A 13,098-nucleotide genomic window follows, 5' to 3' on the forward strand; every position below is an offset into this window, starting at 1 on the left:
GGGACAAAAACTCCACAAGAAGTATCAAACTTTAGAGGACATTAAAGGTCGCGGCACCTTATAACCAATCACTCAGGCACAAAAATAAACTGTCTACGACAATTACTCTGTGTGTTTGAAATAAGTGTATATGATCATGACAGTATATGCAAGTGTAAGTAAAAAAGAATAATCATACATTCATTTTTTGTTTCAGGTAAAGGCTGATAAAGTGTCAACATGTTTAAGAAGAGCTCATAAATATGGGGAACTAGGAAGTTTTTATGGTTTCCTGAGTCGTACCCCAGGATATGCATTTGAGTCACTGAGGTTGCGTACTACCACGTACGTGTGCACGTGCCGATACAGAAAACTAACAATTCGATTTTGAATTTTTAACAGAAAGTAGAAAAGTAAACTTTTATAAGTGCTATAATTCAGTGGAACTCGGTAAAAGTGAATCTAAAATAAGTGTGCTGTTGTCTGCATGGAATGTTTGTCGTCTGATAAATAAAACTGTTTGATATATTTTGAATGACGTTGATTTCTAAAACATCGATGCTATATTTCCATTGAGTCACGTGATAGGCTCTGATGGCATGAAGGGTACATGTGGATAGTTGGAGACCTGACAAAGAATGGCACGGCCGCAAAAAAAATGACTCGTAGTGCCGAGAAAAGTGTGTTCACTTACTTTTCTGAGAACACTAAATATCACCATAGATCGTTTAATATCACAGATTACCTTCATCATGAGATCGCCACTTTTTGAGCAATCCAAGACACCACAATTTACCCCACTAAAGCAGTATTAGTTTGTCAAAACAGCCCCAAACTGACCATTTTCTGACCCCTGCTGGGAAGACGACAATCTTCAACAGGTTGTTCAACAGATGGTTGTCAAATTTACCTTTTTGACCCTTCTTGAAGGTAGCCCTCTGAAATTATCGCGCTTGAAATGTTGAGAAAGGTCTTCAAATTCGGTTTCTCGCGTGCATGGCAGTTGTTCAAGGGAATATCAACGAATGTCTATGTCAGTAAAAGTTTTTTCCCTCTGCCGTTGGCTGACTAGCATAAATCGTGTAAGCTAGCACCCTAGTCATAAAGCATTCGAGTAGAAAGGAAGTTGAACCCTGATGCAATAACAAGCATTTCATGATATTTCATAATTATAATAGTTATAACTATTAATTTCATAACTATTAATAGTTCGCCTATGTGCCAACATTAAAATCTAGCCAGCACACAAAGTGAACTTGTTCACTCATAAGCCTGCCGACTTTAGGTCGCTGGAGGGATATTTATCTCAACACTACCATGGCCGTCGATGGGAAAGTAAATAACAAAGCCTGAACCTTCATTTGATCTGCTTTCACCCCGTTGTGTCTGATTTTCACCGCAAGGTTTCATTTTAGCGTTGCACTTCGAGTTTGTGCATACTTTTACGATGTTTCATTTCATGAACATTAGGGCAGAGGGGGTCATCAGTTGACCTATACGGCAAATAACTGCTTCAAAACAGATATGGTCATTTCGTTTTGTTAAAATGATGAGGGTTCATGGCCAAAGTTCACAGATTTCCAGGAAAATGAGTGACATACTTGAACGCCCATCTTTATCTTATTGATAGAGAGACAGACAGATAGATAGATAGATAGATAGATAGATAGATAGATAGATAGATAGAGAGAGAGAGAGAGAGAGAAAGAGAGAGAGATGAATTTAGTATCGACAAAAACTTCTCTGAGTAACTGATTTCTATATGTAGTTAGTCAAACACTCAAAATCTGAACATTGTTTCTAGATAGACAGAGCATTACTTAGATAAATTCTCGTCTAGATATTTCAATTTCTTATACTAAACTTAGCCCGATGAAAGTCATCTGTGTAAATCTGAATATTGTGAAATCCAGTACATATAAGTTGTAGGTATTCTGGAGATAATAAAAACTATATTAATTTTATAATCGACCTTCTCCTCCTTTAAATCTCTGACTATCGAGTTAATAGAGTTGTAACAATTGTTCGAGAGTGAATACTTATTATTTCATACAAAATGTATAGTTTACACGAAAGTTGGTTCCTTTCTTAAACTTTCCTCTCTCGTTGATCCCTGATTGTGGAATGGAATCTAAAGTGCGTTCAATTTCTACAAAATACAGTTGACTTAAAATCAACCATTATTATATACTCATTAACCCGAGAGCAAGTTCTGAAATAAATTTGATATTGATTAATACTCATTAATCGAAAGTTTTGAAGAGTACTACTAATATTTTGCATTGGCTAAAGACGTTGAATTAGAAAGTATCTGCTCAAGCAATGTTGAGAGATATAAAGAGATATATAAAGATTCATTGGATTAGTCCCAAGAGTTGATAGTCTATATTCAGTACTGTAAGATGTAGTTTTGTACTCGATAATTTAAAGTAATCTTTTCTTACAATAATATCATGTGACGAAGACGTCGTCTCGGTAAAATGTTGTCTGAGACACATGTCACTTTATAAATAAAAAGACCCTTTTTCGATGATTTAAGTTGTCGCCGAGAAAACTCAGAAGTAGGGATAAGCCGTCATCTTGTCGATTTCTCAGACTAATATCTTATCATTCTGTTTACGAATAACTATTATACTCCAGAATGAGAACGAGACTGATAAAATGTGAGTGAATCATGAAGAGGAACACTGAGGGTACGATGTAGTTTCTCGTTCAACATCCCAATTGGTAGAATCCCTTTAGATCGCCACAATTGTAGTCGTCTTCAGTGGACAATTAATCAAAAGTTTCGTAATCAGCGTTTTCTGTAATCTTGTCATCTTCGATGTTGGTTCCACCATTGCTTCGAAGTGGCTCCCCTCCTTCGTATGCAATATTTTCGACGAAACCTTCTCCTTCTTTCGCAACTTCCCCGCTAGAGATTCCATCTCGTGGCGGGCTGTTATCAGCAGCCTGGTCAAAACTTTCATAGGCGATATTTGTTTTGAAACCATGATCCTCAGCCTGGGTAGTATTTTGGGCCAGACTCGGTTCTCCTCCTTCGTAAGCTATATTCTCGACGAATCCGCTCACTGACTGCTGTTGAAGAGCGCCCTCACTCTTGTTTCTGTCTTCCAGTTGGTTAGGGGTTTTCTTCGACGTGGTGGTCGTTAGGGATTGGTATTCACTCTTAGGTACCTTTTCAAGTTCAGTGTAGGAAGATTCTCCAGTGTCTGGCTCTAAGGTATGATAGAACGCTTCTCCCGAGACACGGCCGTCGTTGTTATAGCTGGGGGACACCAGAGCTGGCACCTCGACAGAAGACAGAGTTGTGTCGTAAGCCAAATTCTGTAGTGCTACACCAGAGTTCGTCGCCGAACTTTTCAATCTAAGAATAAAATAACAGCGATGTAGGCACATCAAACACTTGCCCATATAGGACTTCAGGCGTGAATCGTGAAATTCAACGGCGTACACTATGTGCTTGTCGATCATTTTGAATAATAGTGTTATGTTTCAAATGCACTTCAAGGTCGGTGATGTTGCTAAGTAGCATGAACTAGAATAGTATAGGATACATGGAATAGCATTGAGCAGTTTTAAAACTTCTTACCTGAAAGCTTATTAGGTATAATTTTTGTGTTTGTGACTTTTAGTTTTCTTGTCAAATTTGTTTTTGTTATCTTGTGTGATTGCGCATTTTTTTCTCCTATGTGCAGGTTCACTCCTGGCCACTTTTTTTGCGCATGTATTGTTCTAGCTTTGTCTGTCATGTATCATGTTGTTCTGCTTTGTATCAGTTTGTATGTTCATCTGAGGGCCCTGGGGAAGATAAGCATCTTTACTGAAGCTTACCAGGCTACCCTCGTTAAACAAGGTTTTAATTAAATAATAAAAATAGAATAGTATACGATAACTAGGCAAGCGAAATTAACAACTTCTGCTATCAGGTATTCCTAGAACGTCATCATAAACATTACTTTAATTAGTTTTTACCAACAATTGCACCAGCTATAGCTTTGAGAGCTGTGCTAAATGAACCCTTCAAGTGTAAAGAAAAGAATAAAAAAACTGCCGACAATACTTTCCGTGTTTTAATCACGGTAAACAAGACTCACACATGCTTGCTACTAACAATGTTGATTGTCGTGGATCATACATAGCTTTCCTTGACAATACAACGTCAGTACATGTGTTGTATGTTTCTCTGTGGGCAAAATTTGTACGAATCTGAGGGTTCAATGTCGTTTTGCGAGTACACGACAGTGGCAACAACAGTATCCGTACGTTTATAGAAGAGCTCGTCCAATAAACGAACACACGACATACACAGAAGCAACAAACCAACCAAACAAACGCACAGATAGAACACCAAAGATCGCTAAAAAGCACTTATTATGGCGTCAAAATGTGTAAAATGCACAAAGGTGCCATCGGACCATTTGTTCAGGAAGTCATATTCTATGAGACTAACAGTGCACTTTTCATGCAAGGGTGTACCACATTCTTGCGTCGCAGATTTACAACTACCAACAGGTTCTTTTACCTACCATCAGATTTGGAACCCTCTTTGAATATCTCAATTAAATAGGTATTTACAGTCATTTAGACCAGGCTTACAAATTTATCGATACCCTAAAAAATCTTTCAAATTCCTCAATTATGTGATCAAAATTTTCAAGTCCCCCAACTATCATATAGCCGCATATTTATTAGGGATATACGTGCAGATAAAATAAACATGTATTGCACAGTTCTGCTCGCAGATGTTCGACACAAAATGTCTTTTACGCACACATAAACATTCTGTTATGATTATGGAAATGTTGTCAGCTGTATATAGAGCCACATTCCTACGACAACTTTTAAAAGGGGTTCATTGTAAATTCATCAGTGGACTTTTTAGATTTATCAGTCTAAGCCGGCTTGGGTTGATCCAAATATGGTTGGGCAGTGGAACCCGCTGAAGAGCCCCAGTGGACGTCCATGACAGTATGCAAGTTGTTATTTCCTTGCTACACGTTGCCAAATAATGAAAAAACTTAACATGGTGGCCATAAAAGTACAAGACATATATGACGTAGACAGACTTTGTTGACAAAATGAATATTGTGTTTCAACATGCTGTGGGGAGACAGCAAGAAACTGTATTTGATACATCGCATAGAAATATTGGGAATGTTATCAACAGTTGCAGCTTCCGCCCAATTACAATGCCAACACGTTGTTTTTCTCATGAAAATTCAATGGCTTTTCGAGGTAAAAGTCATGAAAAGCGACAAAGTGGTTCTAGATTTTGTGTAACTTTTGTGTAATTTTTGTGGAGGGACCGTGTTTTTAATAACATTAGGGAACCACTGGATGACGTAAACATGTTATTCATTTTTCATTGAATTACCTACCAGACAATGGAATCTGAAAATGTAAAAAATATAGGGAACCAAAATATTTTGAGGCCCCACCAAAAACTTATGTCCCCCTTACTACCCCCTGAATTTGAAAATCCACCCCGAGTTCCTCCAGTTTCCCCAGCTACCATGGCAGTATTTGTGAATGCAGCCTTGTTGTACATATATTGTTTAATATACTTGCTACATCAAAGCTCTTTGTTACATTAATATTAATAATGATTTCTTGATTTGTATTCATACTCACCGTCTTTTCCTGATGAGAAAATATAAAATGACGAGTAGGACCAACAAGACAATCACTGCCATGACAGCTCCAATAATAGCTCCTAGTCGTTACAGAATAATAGAAAACTTTTCACTACATTCACAATCATAAATTACGTCACGACTCTTTAGCATCAACCGCCAGTTCCCCCTAATCAGTGCAATAAGTCACTTCACCGAGTCTACCAAATCATGCCGTAAAGTCGCCAACCCTGGCCAATTCATCACTCCTCATATATCGCCTACTCAAGCGTATGCCCTGGCCCCTGCCTTTATGCCAGCTAGTTTTTTGCAATCCCGCTTCTGTCACAGTGTGTCTATCTGCCTATCCCATGTTGACATACAACTTAATTAAACTTTACTGTAATCATAGACTCTTTTTTACGAGGGTCTATGCTGTACTATAGAAATCTGAGGGAGTAGAGCAAGACAACATATGAGTAGTAATATACATGAATGGAGATGGCTAATGAACCTTCTTGCGACAAACAACACCATAAATCGGAAATTAGTTTTCTTTGCAAACTAAGTCACAAACATTTTCAAATGATTTAAGGTATAATCCGCTTCGTTGAGAGATATATGGCGTCTTAAGCTTTTATAATACTCTTGCGGTCTAACACTTGGGGCTTATTTTGAAGCTTATGGAGTAAATAGAACGTTCACAAGCTTAGTTTTGTGAAAATTGAAATTTTAATTTTTCCCCATAGAGTTAACATAGGGATGGCGGCCATTTTGAATGTCAAGTGTCAGTAAATATTAGGAAATTTGTACCGTTTTTTGCACGGCGACCCCTGACTTTTATTCTTGGTTTCGAAAGGGAATTGTTTAAAGTAGGTTCCGCGTTAAATGTCAACAGACCATAGTCCACTCAACGAAATTCTTTTCTGTTTTTATTCGGGGCATATAGGAAATGTTAGGTATTGATACTGCAGATAAGGAGGCTTACCTGTCTGGCTTCTTTGTTTTCTACCGTTTCCATGTCCCGGTACAGGAGTTGAAATCGTCTGTCCTGGATAATGAGGTGAAGTCCAAGCATCGGTAGGAAGCATAGAGCTACCTGAACGTGATGTCATGTCAACACTTGGATGCAGGGAACTGGAGGGTGTCGTTGATGTGCCATCTTCAGGAAATGGGTCAGTTCCCGTTTCTTCGCTCTGGCTCTCACTGTCTGTACTTGAACTTCTTGGATAGACTGACTCGATCGTTGTTGTCGCCGGACGCGTTGTGATGTATCTTCGCTGAGTCGTTACCTTGTTTGTACTTTTAGGTAAATCCTCTGTACCAGCAGGTGTAGCGGATGCTACAATACAACACGTCGTAGGAATTATATCTATCATATATTCTAGAATTTTTGAGGGAGTTCCGTCGGCGAAGAGATCGCCTCAGTGAAATTACATCAGGAGCACCCATTTTTAATACAACATCCTCTCTAAGTTAGTAAGCAAAGTTGCTGAAGTGCGAAGAATTGTTACTTCGCATGCGTTTTTGTCTATGTTAAATGGCATTTGTCAGAGGTCGTGATAAAACTTTAAGATTCCTTTAAATCCGAGCTAACTGTTATTATATTAGCGGATAAAAAAACGAGAAAAAACAGTTCGTGTTGTTTATGAAGAGTAATTGTTTAACATATTTTATAACTTACAAAATCACCACACAAAGACAAAACATGTAATGAAATAATTATAAATAATACACTCACATAACAGTTCACATCTATCACCATGGTAACCAGGCTCACATTAACATCGAAAGTCACCATGTTCGTTGGGTGAACAGTATCCTCCATTTTCACATCCTTCACCACATTCGCACTGAGTGGGCGACGGTGTGCTGGCACACATGCCATTATTTTCACAAGGATTGCAAACGCAAAAATCTTCAGCACTGACTTTTCCTGCGAAGCAGAGAGTACAGACACATTTCAAATCATCAGCCTCCATCCAGATAGGTGTCTCCGTTTTCGCCAAGGAAATATACTTCAAAACGGCGAAAGTTTTCGCAAGTTTTTTACTTTACTGCTCTGACACACAAGATTATGTGAGTTTTCATGCAAGCAGTTACTCCGTTACACTGTCTGCCTGTTCTTCTATGGGTAGACCACTTTTTAAGCTCATGACTACAAAACTTTCGACAAAACGTGACCAGAACTTAATAGAATCTTCTGTACTTGTATGATTAGAAGACATGACATTATGATGTAACTCAACAAAGGAAATATTCCTGTTGTGATGAAGTATTTGCTTAATACTTGATAAATGTGTTTGTAAAATTGACCTAACTTCTATATTTCAAATTTAGCATAAATGAGCATTATTGATATACAGAACAGCTGTTCAAGTTGTATCGTAGTATTAGATGACTTTCCGGTACTACATCATGGCTTCGTTTAATTCAATGTTGCACCTCATCCCAAATGTTGTTTTAACAGTTTAAACTGAGGGTGGTTGTAATACATTTTGCACTTACTAGAGTCACCCTTAATTATTACTGGTTTCTCGTTCAAATGATCTGATCACTTTTTTCCTTCTTGATCCACGACACTTACGTATATATTTGTAACAACTTACTGATGAATTCATTTCGTATATTTACAATTATTGTTGGAACCGTGGTGAACGCAAAACAAGCATAACATAATCTTTGAAATTTGGCCTTGCTTTAGGAAATATAAATTTTAAACCTTCATCCCAAAGTTTCTCAAGAATTATATCCTAAAGCTCCGACGTTTCCAAATCCTTTTTATTATGGACATTTTCTTGTCAGCAAATGAATTTCAAAACGAAGCTATATCGAAAAATAATATCATTTATGCTGTCTGACTTTTAGGTAAGAAGGATAAAGGAAAACTTCTGCATAAAACCGGAACTGCTTACTCATCTTTTACAGCAATTGTTGAAGAATATCTGAGTTTGTATATTTACTTCTTGATCTACGTGTCAAATTAAATCCTTCTGAAATATTGTCCATTTTCTGTAATGGCGATTGTGGAAATGCCCTTCATTCTCATTTCTTAAATCGGCAAAAAATCCACTGAACACAAATATTTTCACTCTGCGATATTCGATAAAAGTTGCCAGAGTCGAATAATTAGCATCACTCATAAATGATTACTACCCTTTTCAGTAATAGAGCGCGAAGCCACTGCGCGCAGTGAACTGCAATAAAACTGCTCACACTAATTAGTTTCAGCTGTAGCCAGCTGGCAAAGTCGACGACATTGTATGTCCCATGCAGACAGTTTGTCTGGGGAAGTTGAAATAAAAAAGATTTGTACATGGACCAGTGCATGGTAATGTTACATTGTATCTTAATCTTGAACACAGGGTGCCAATCGTAAACTCTCATTTACAACTCGAGCCTCAGACAGAGCTAGTTTTGCCTTTGTACAAACAGACTTTTTGGTCTTTATCAAGTAGCCTTGTTCAACACCAAAGTGGCCACGGCTACAGCTGAAACTAATTAGTGTACGCAGTTTTATTGCAGTTCACTGCAGTGGCTTCGTGCTCTATTACTGCAAATGGTTGTAGAACGTAACTATTGAATTAATCACATTAAATACAGACAGAACTTAAAATATCACTTCGCTGTCCTTTTTCTTCTATAAATCAAACGAACGTTTGTGCTTCATACCTCACGCTAAAAGTACTATCTTGACGGTTATTATAATGAAGGGCACGTCTACCGAACAATTTAGTTTCTTCCAATCAGACGCAACACAATTTTTTTAATTTTCTCAGTCTGGCAAGACATTCTGGAGTGATTGTAAGCGAGGATTGGCGAAGTTTCAGACTCGATGACAGCATTTTGTGTCGACGGAGAAATGTAAAAATGAAAATTACCACAACCTATGAGCCTTTTCCATTCTCTCAATTATTGGGTTGTGGTAACGTATAGCTTTTCAATAACTGCTGAAGAATCACATTTGTAGCGTGAGATCTATACATTTCTACTGGATCAAAATGGCGGCGGTCAATGAAGCATTGCAAGGAGAATAAGATACCTACATGGCGTTTCGTTAAACTCCATTAAAGTCTTCAGGGTTGTAGTGTGTTGTTGCTCAGAATTTTTGTATCATCTGTGATACAAATTTTTCGTCACTTTTTTAGTTGTTTAAAGCTTGAATAGGATAAAACAGCTTGTTCTTATCGACGCTACATTTACACCATTCGTGACTCATAACCGTTAGCATTATGACTCGCACACTAAACTTGCCCATACTCACCTGCATGTATTATCAACTGTAAGAATAGCGATAAGTGGTACGCGTTGTTCAGCAGCCGAATGTGTCTCTCCATGCCGACCGAACAGCGTACGTTTCCCCTGGTGTAATCAGATTTGTATCCCTAACCTGAACTATCACCAGTCGATACCCTCTGTTGCTACTTGAACGTGAAAACTCTAATCGCAGAATTCACTTGATGAGTACCCGCACAAACTGCCAGTAGCGGTGAAATGATCCGTAAATGTATCGAATCAGTACCCTGAGTCGTGACCTGCTTGCTTTCTATGGAGTTCTTGCATACTTAGAAACACTTTATATTGTCATGACCCGGATTCACCTGCATCGGTCGATTTGAATATTAATTTTTATTGGCAAATATTCAGTTCAGTGGGCCTCGGTAAGACCGAATATACTTCAGGGGTGCTGTTGTCTGTATGGAAAGTCTGTCTGTCTGTCTGACAAAAAGACCAAAAAAAACCCCAAAAATAAAACAAACTGTTTGAGATCTTGTGAATGACGTTGAATTCCTCAAACATCGATCATGCTACATTTCTGTTGAGTCACGTGATAGGCTCTGATTGCATGAACGGTACATGTGGATAGTTGGAGACCCGACCAAGAATGGCACAACCGTAGAGTACCACTGGTAAAGCCAGGAAGCGTGTTCAATTACTTTTCTGAGAACACTCAATGTCACCCACCATTCATGGCGTTATATCAAAGGTTAACTTCATAAGATCTCCACTTTTTAGCAACTCAAAACACCACATTTTACATCCCACTAAAGCAGTATTCAGTTTGTCAAAAGAGTCTCCAACTGGCTACTTTACGGCCCCGCTGGGAAGACGGTAAGCTTCAACAGTCCGCCCGGCTCTCTCTACATGTCTGTTTAAACCTGTTTCTTTTACTGGCTATCGTGAACTTAGTGTCTCCATCGTAGGACTTTTGGTTAAAGTACATAATCGTAACTGTTTCAAACAGACATGGTTATTCCGTTTTTGCTCACGTGTGTGAACACGTGTGAACACGTGGTTTACCGCTGTCTGTGTGTGTGTCTGTGTGTGTGTATGTGTGTACATCCATGGTGTGTATGTGTGTGTGTGTGTCTGTCTGTCTGTATACCCGATATCTCAAGAACTGCTGAAGGGATGTCAACCACATTTGGTGCACAGCTTCAGAATCTAAATGGCAAAAACTGACAAGCTTTTGGTGGGCGTGGCTTGGATATTAATGAAGTTATGAAAGTTTTAATTTTTCTGTTACATGGTTGTCTATGAGAGAGCTTTCGCTAACGCCACGTGTGACAAGTGAAAACGATCGATTGACGAGATCGACTGTTTGACGGCGCTGTGTAAATGAGATAGTCCGCAAGGAGGCAAACGTTATTAAGTTGCTTCATAGAACGTAGATTGTTAATCTGCAGGACCGTCAGAGGAATTCAGGTAGGGGTTTAACTCTTTTAAGATGAAGTTCGAAACTACTTGCGAGTGAGTGGAAACAATATGGCAGATGGTTGGCGTGCAGCCGATCGACTCACAGGCGGCCCAAAAATAATTACTGAGTTTTTCTCACAGTTTTCTCTATCATTTTCTCTCCTTTTCTTCATGCTCTGACAATGGATATAAAAGTAGACTGATCGGAGTAAATAAAATAATTGGTTATATAACCTAACCTAGCCTCTGTGACTCTTTTTTATTTTACACCCCATTACAAGGACATATATCTCTAATACACACATGTTGTAATTAATTAGTCAACACAACTAATTATGCTAATCCGTGGACTTATCAGGGATTTTATGGGTTGGTCAACATCGCGAAAGATAGGAAAGATTACTAAATTTAATTTACATCTCTATCTTTCCAATGTTGACCAATTCTTGATAAGTCCACGAATTAGCATTATTAGTTGTGTTGACTAATGAATTACAAGATGTGTATATGAGAGTTATTAAACGTCCTTGTAATGGGTTAGTTAAGAGGCTAGGTTAGATTATATAACCGTTTATTTTATTTACTCCGATCAGTCAAAGCATGAAGACACAGTCCCCATGCTATATCCATAGAGGGACTGTGATGAAGAAAAGGAGAGTAAATGATAGAGAAAACAGTGAGAAAACTCAATAATAAGCTCATTAATACTGTCTGGGTGGCCTGTGATCGACTCAGAGCCGGCGTGACGTGACGTATTCATCAAGACAAACCGTAAATGATCGACGCGCATTGTGGTCCTCACGCAGACAATCTAAACAACGTCACCAGTCTGTCTATTCTGTTATTCAGAGAAAAAGATTATGGCGCGGTTGATCACACGCAACAGTAAAATCCTTTGTGAGTGTAGATAGTCTGTCCATGGAGGTATAACCACGGTCCCTCCACAAAATAACCTAGCGAGAAGGAACATGCACTGAAAATAAGCCGATTAACTAGCATTGTATTTTGGGACAGATAATCCCTTTACCTCCTTTCTTTTTCGTGCCTTGAACTGTTGCTTCCGAGCCGTAAGTTGACATAAATGTGTACACCGTTAGAGTTCGATAAAATATGAAATAAATGTTATCACTATCGTTAATCGAACGCCCGCGCACAGATCAAAAATATGCTAATTACTCGTGCACAGTGTTTGTGTTTGCAAACAGTGGGTCAATCAATACAACGCAAGACCGGACTCGAGAGATGGGTAGTCGCGTTGTTGCCCTTTATTAAAACTCGTTTGTCAGTCAGATTGATCATAAATTTTATAGGGGTTCCACAACTTCGCGCAGAATGCATCAACTTTCTTGAGTAATTATCAATGTGACTATCAATTTCACGATGAGTTTTAGGCGACGGACTACACGAGACGCCTTAACTCTACGTCATCAAGCTAGACTCCCAAGGTTACCATTTTGTGCGTATGGAATCTTACCACAGAGACTACTATACCTACTTTTGAGAATATGCGGTGCTGTATCAATGACACCTCACAAAATGACTCATAAAACTTGAATTTACCTCCTCATGGTGGTGCGACATATTTAATGTCTTTTTTGAGATTGATTTGATTTTTGAAATTTGCAAAGGTGGAAATAGGTGGAATGCTAAATCTAAAACTGAAGACAGAAAATTCAATAACATTTTTATTGCCCGTTGTTGGGCAAAATTTCTTCCTTATTGAAACTTGTTATAGAGGTTCTAAGTGGTGAACATAAATCAGATTTGTTAAAATTTGGTTAATTATTCATATTTTTGGTATATTTCT

At 38.3% G+C, this 13,098-nt stretch overlaps 1 protein-coding gene across 1 annotated transcript; it reads right to left on the reverse strand.

Annotated features, from left to right (window-relative positions):
- Positions 1-109: 109 nt before the first annotated feature.
- LOC139133062 (uncharacterized) lies at positions 110-10,129 on the reverse strand. Its single transcript, XM_070699464.1, has 5 exons — positions 9,859-10,129; positions 7,336-7,530; positions 6,583-6,936; positions 5,614-5,695; positions 110-3,346 (listed from the first exon to the last, which is right to left on the reverse strand). The coding sequence occupies exons 3-5, from the start codon at positions 6,707-6,709 to the stop codon at positions 2,755-2,757; spliced, it is 801 nt and encodes a 266-aa protein (XP_070555565.1). The 5' UTR covers positions 6,710-6,936; positions 7,336-7,530; positions 9,859-10,129; the 3' UTR covers positions 110-2,754.
- Between the last annotated feature and the right edge of the window lie 2,969 nt (positions 10,130-13,098).

The sequence above is a fragment of the Ptychodera flava genome, chromosome 5, assembly GCF_041260155.1.
Source record: "Ptychodera flava strain L36383 chromosome 5, AS_Pfla_20210202, whole genome shotgun sequence".
Lineage (NCBI taxonomy): Eukaryota > Metazoa > Hemichordata > Enteropneusta > Ptychoderidae > Ptychodera > Ptychodera flava.

Coding starts and splice junctions, on each gene's coding strand:
- LOC139133062 (XM_070699464.1), bottom strand. CDS start 6,709: ATGACATCACGTTCAGGTAGCTCTATGCTTCCTACCGATGCTTGGACT. Junction 5,696..6,582: donor AAAACAAAGAAGCCAGACAG/GTAAGCCTCCTT, acceptor TGTAACGACTAG/GAGCTATTATTGGAGCTGTC. Junction 3,347..5,613: donor TTTCTCATCAGGAAAAGACG/GTGAGTATGAAT, acceptor TTTTATTCTTAG/ATTGAAAAGTTCGGCGACGA.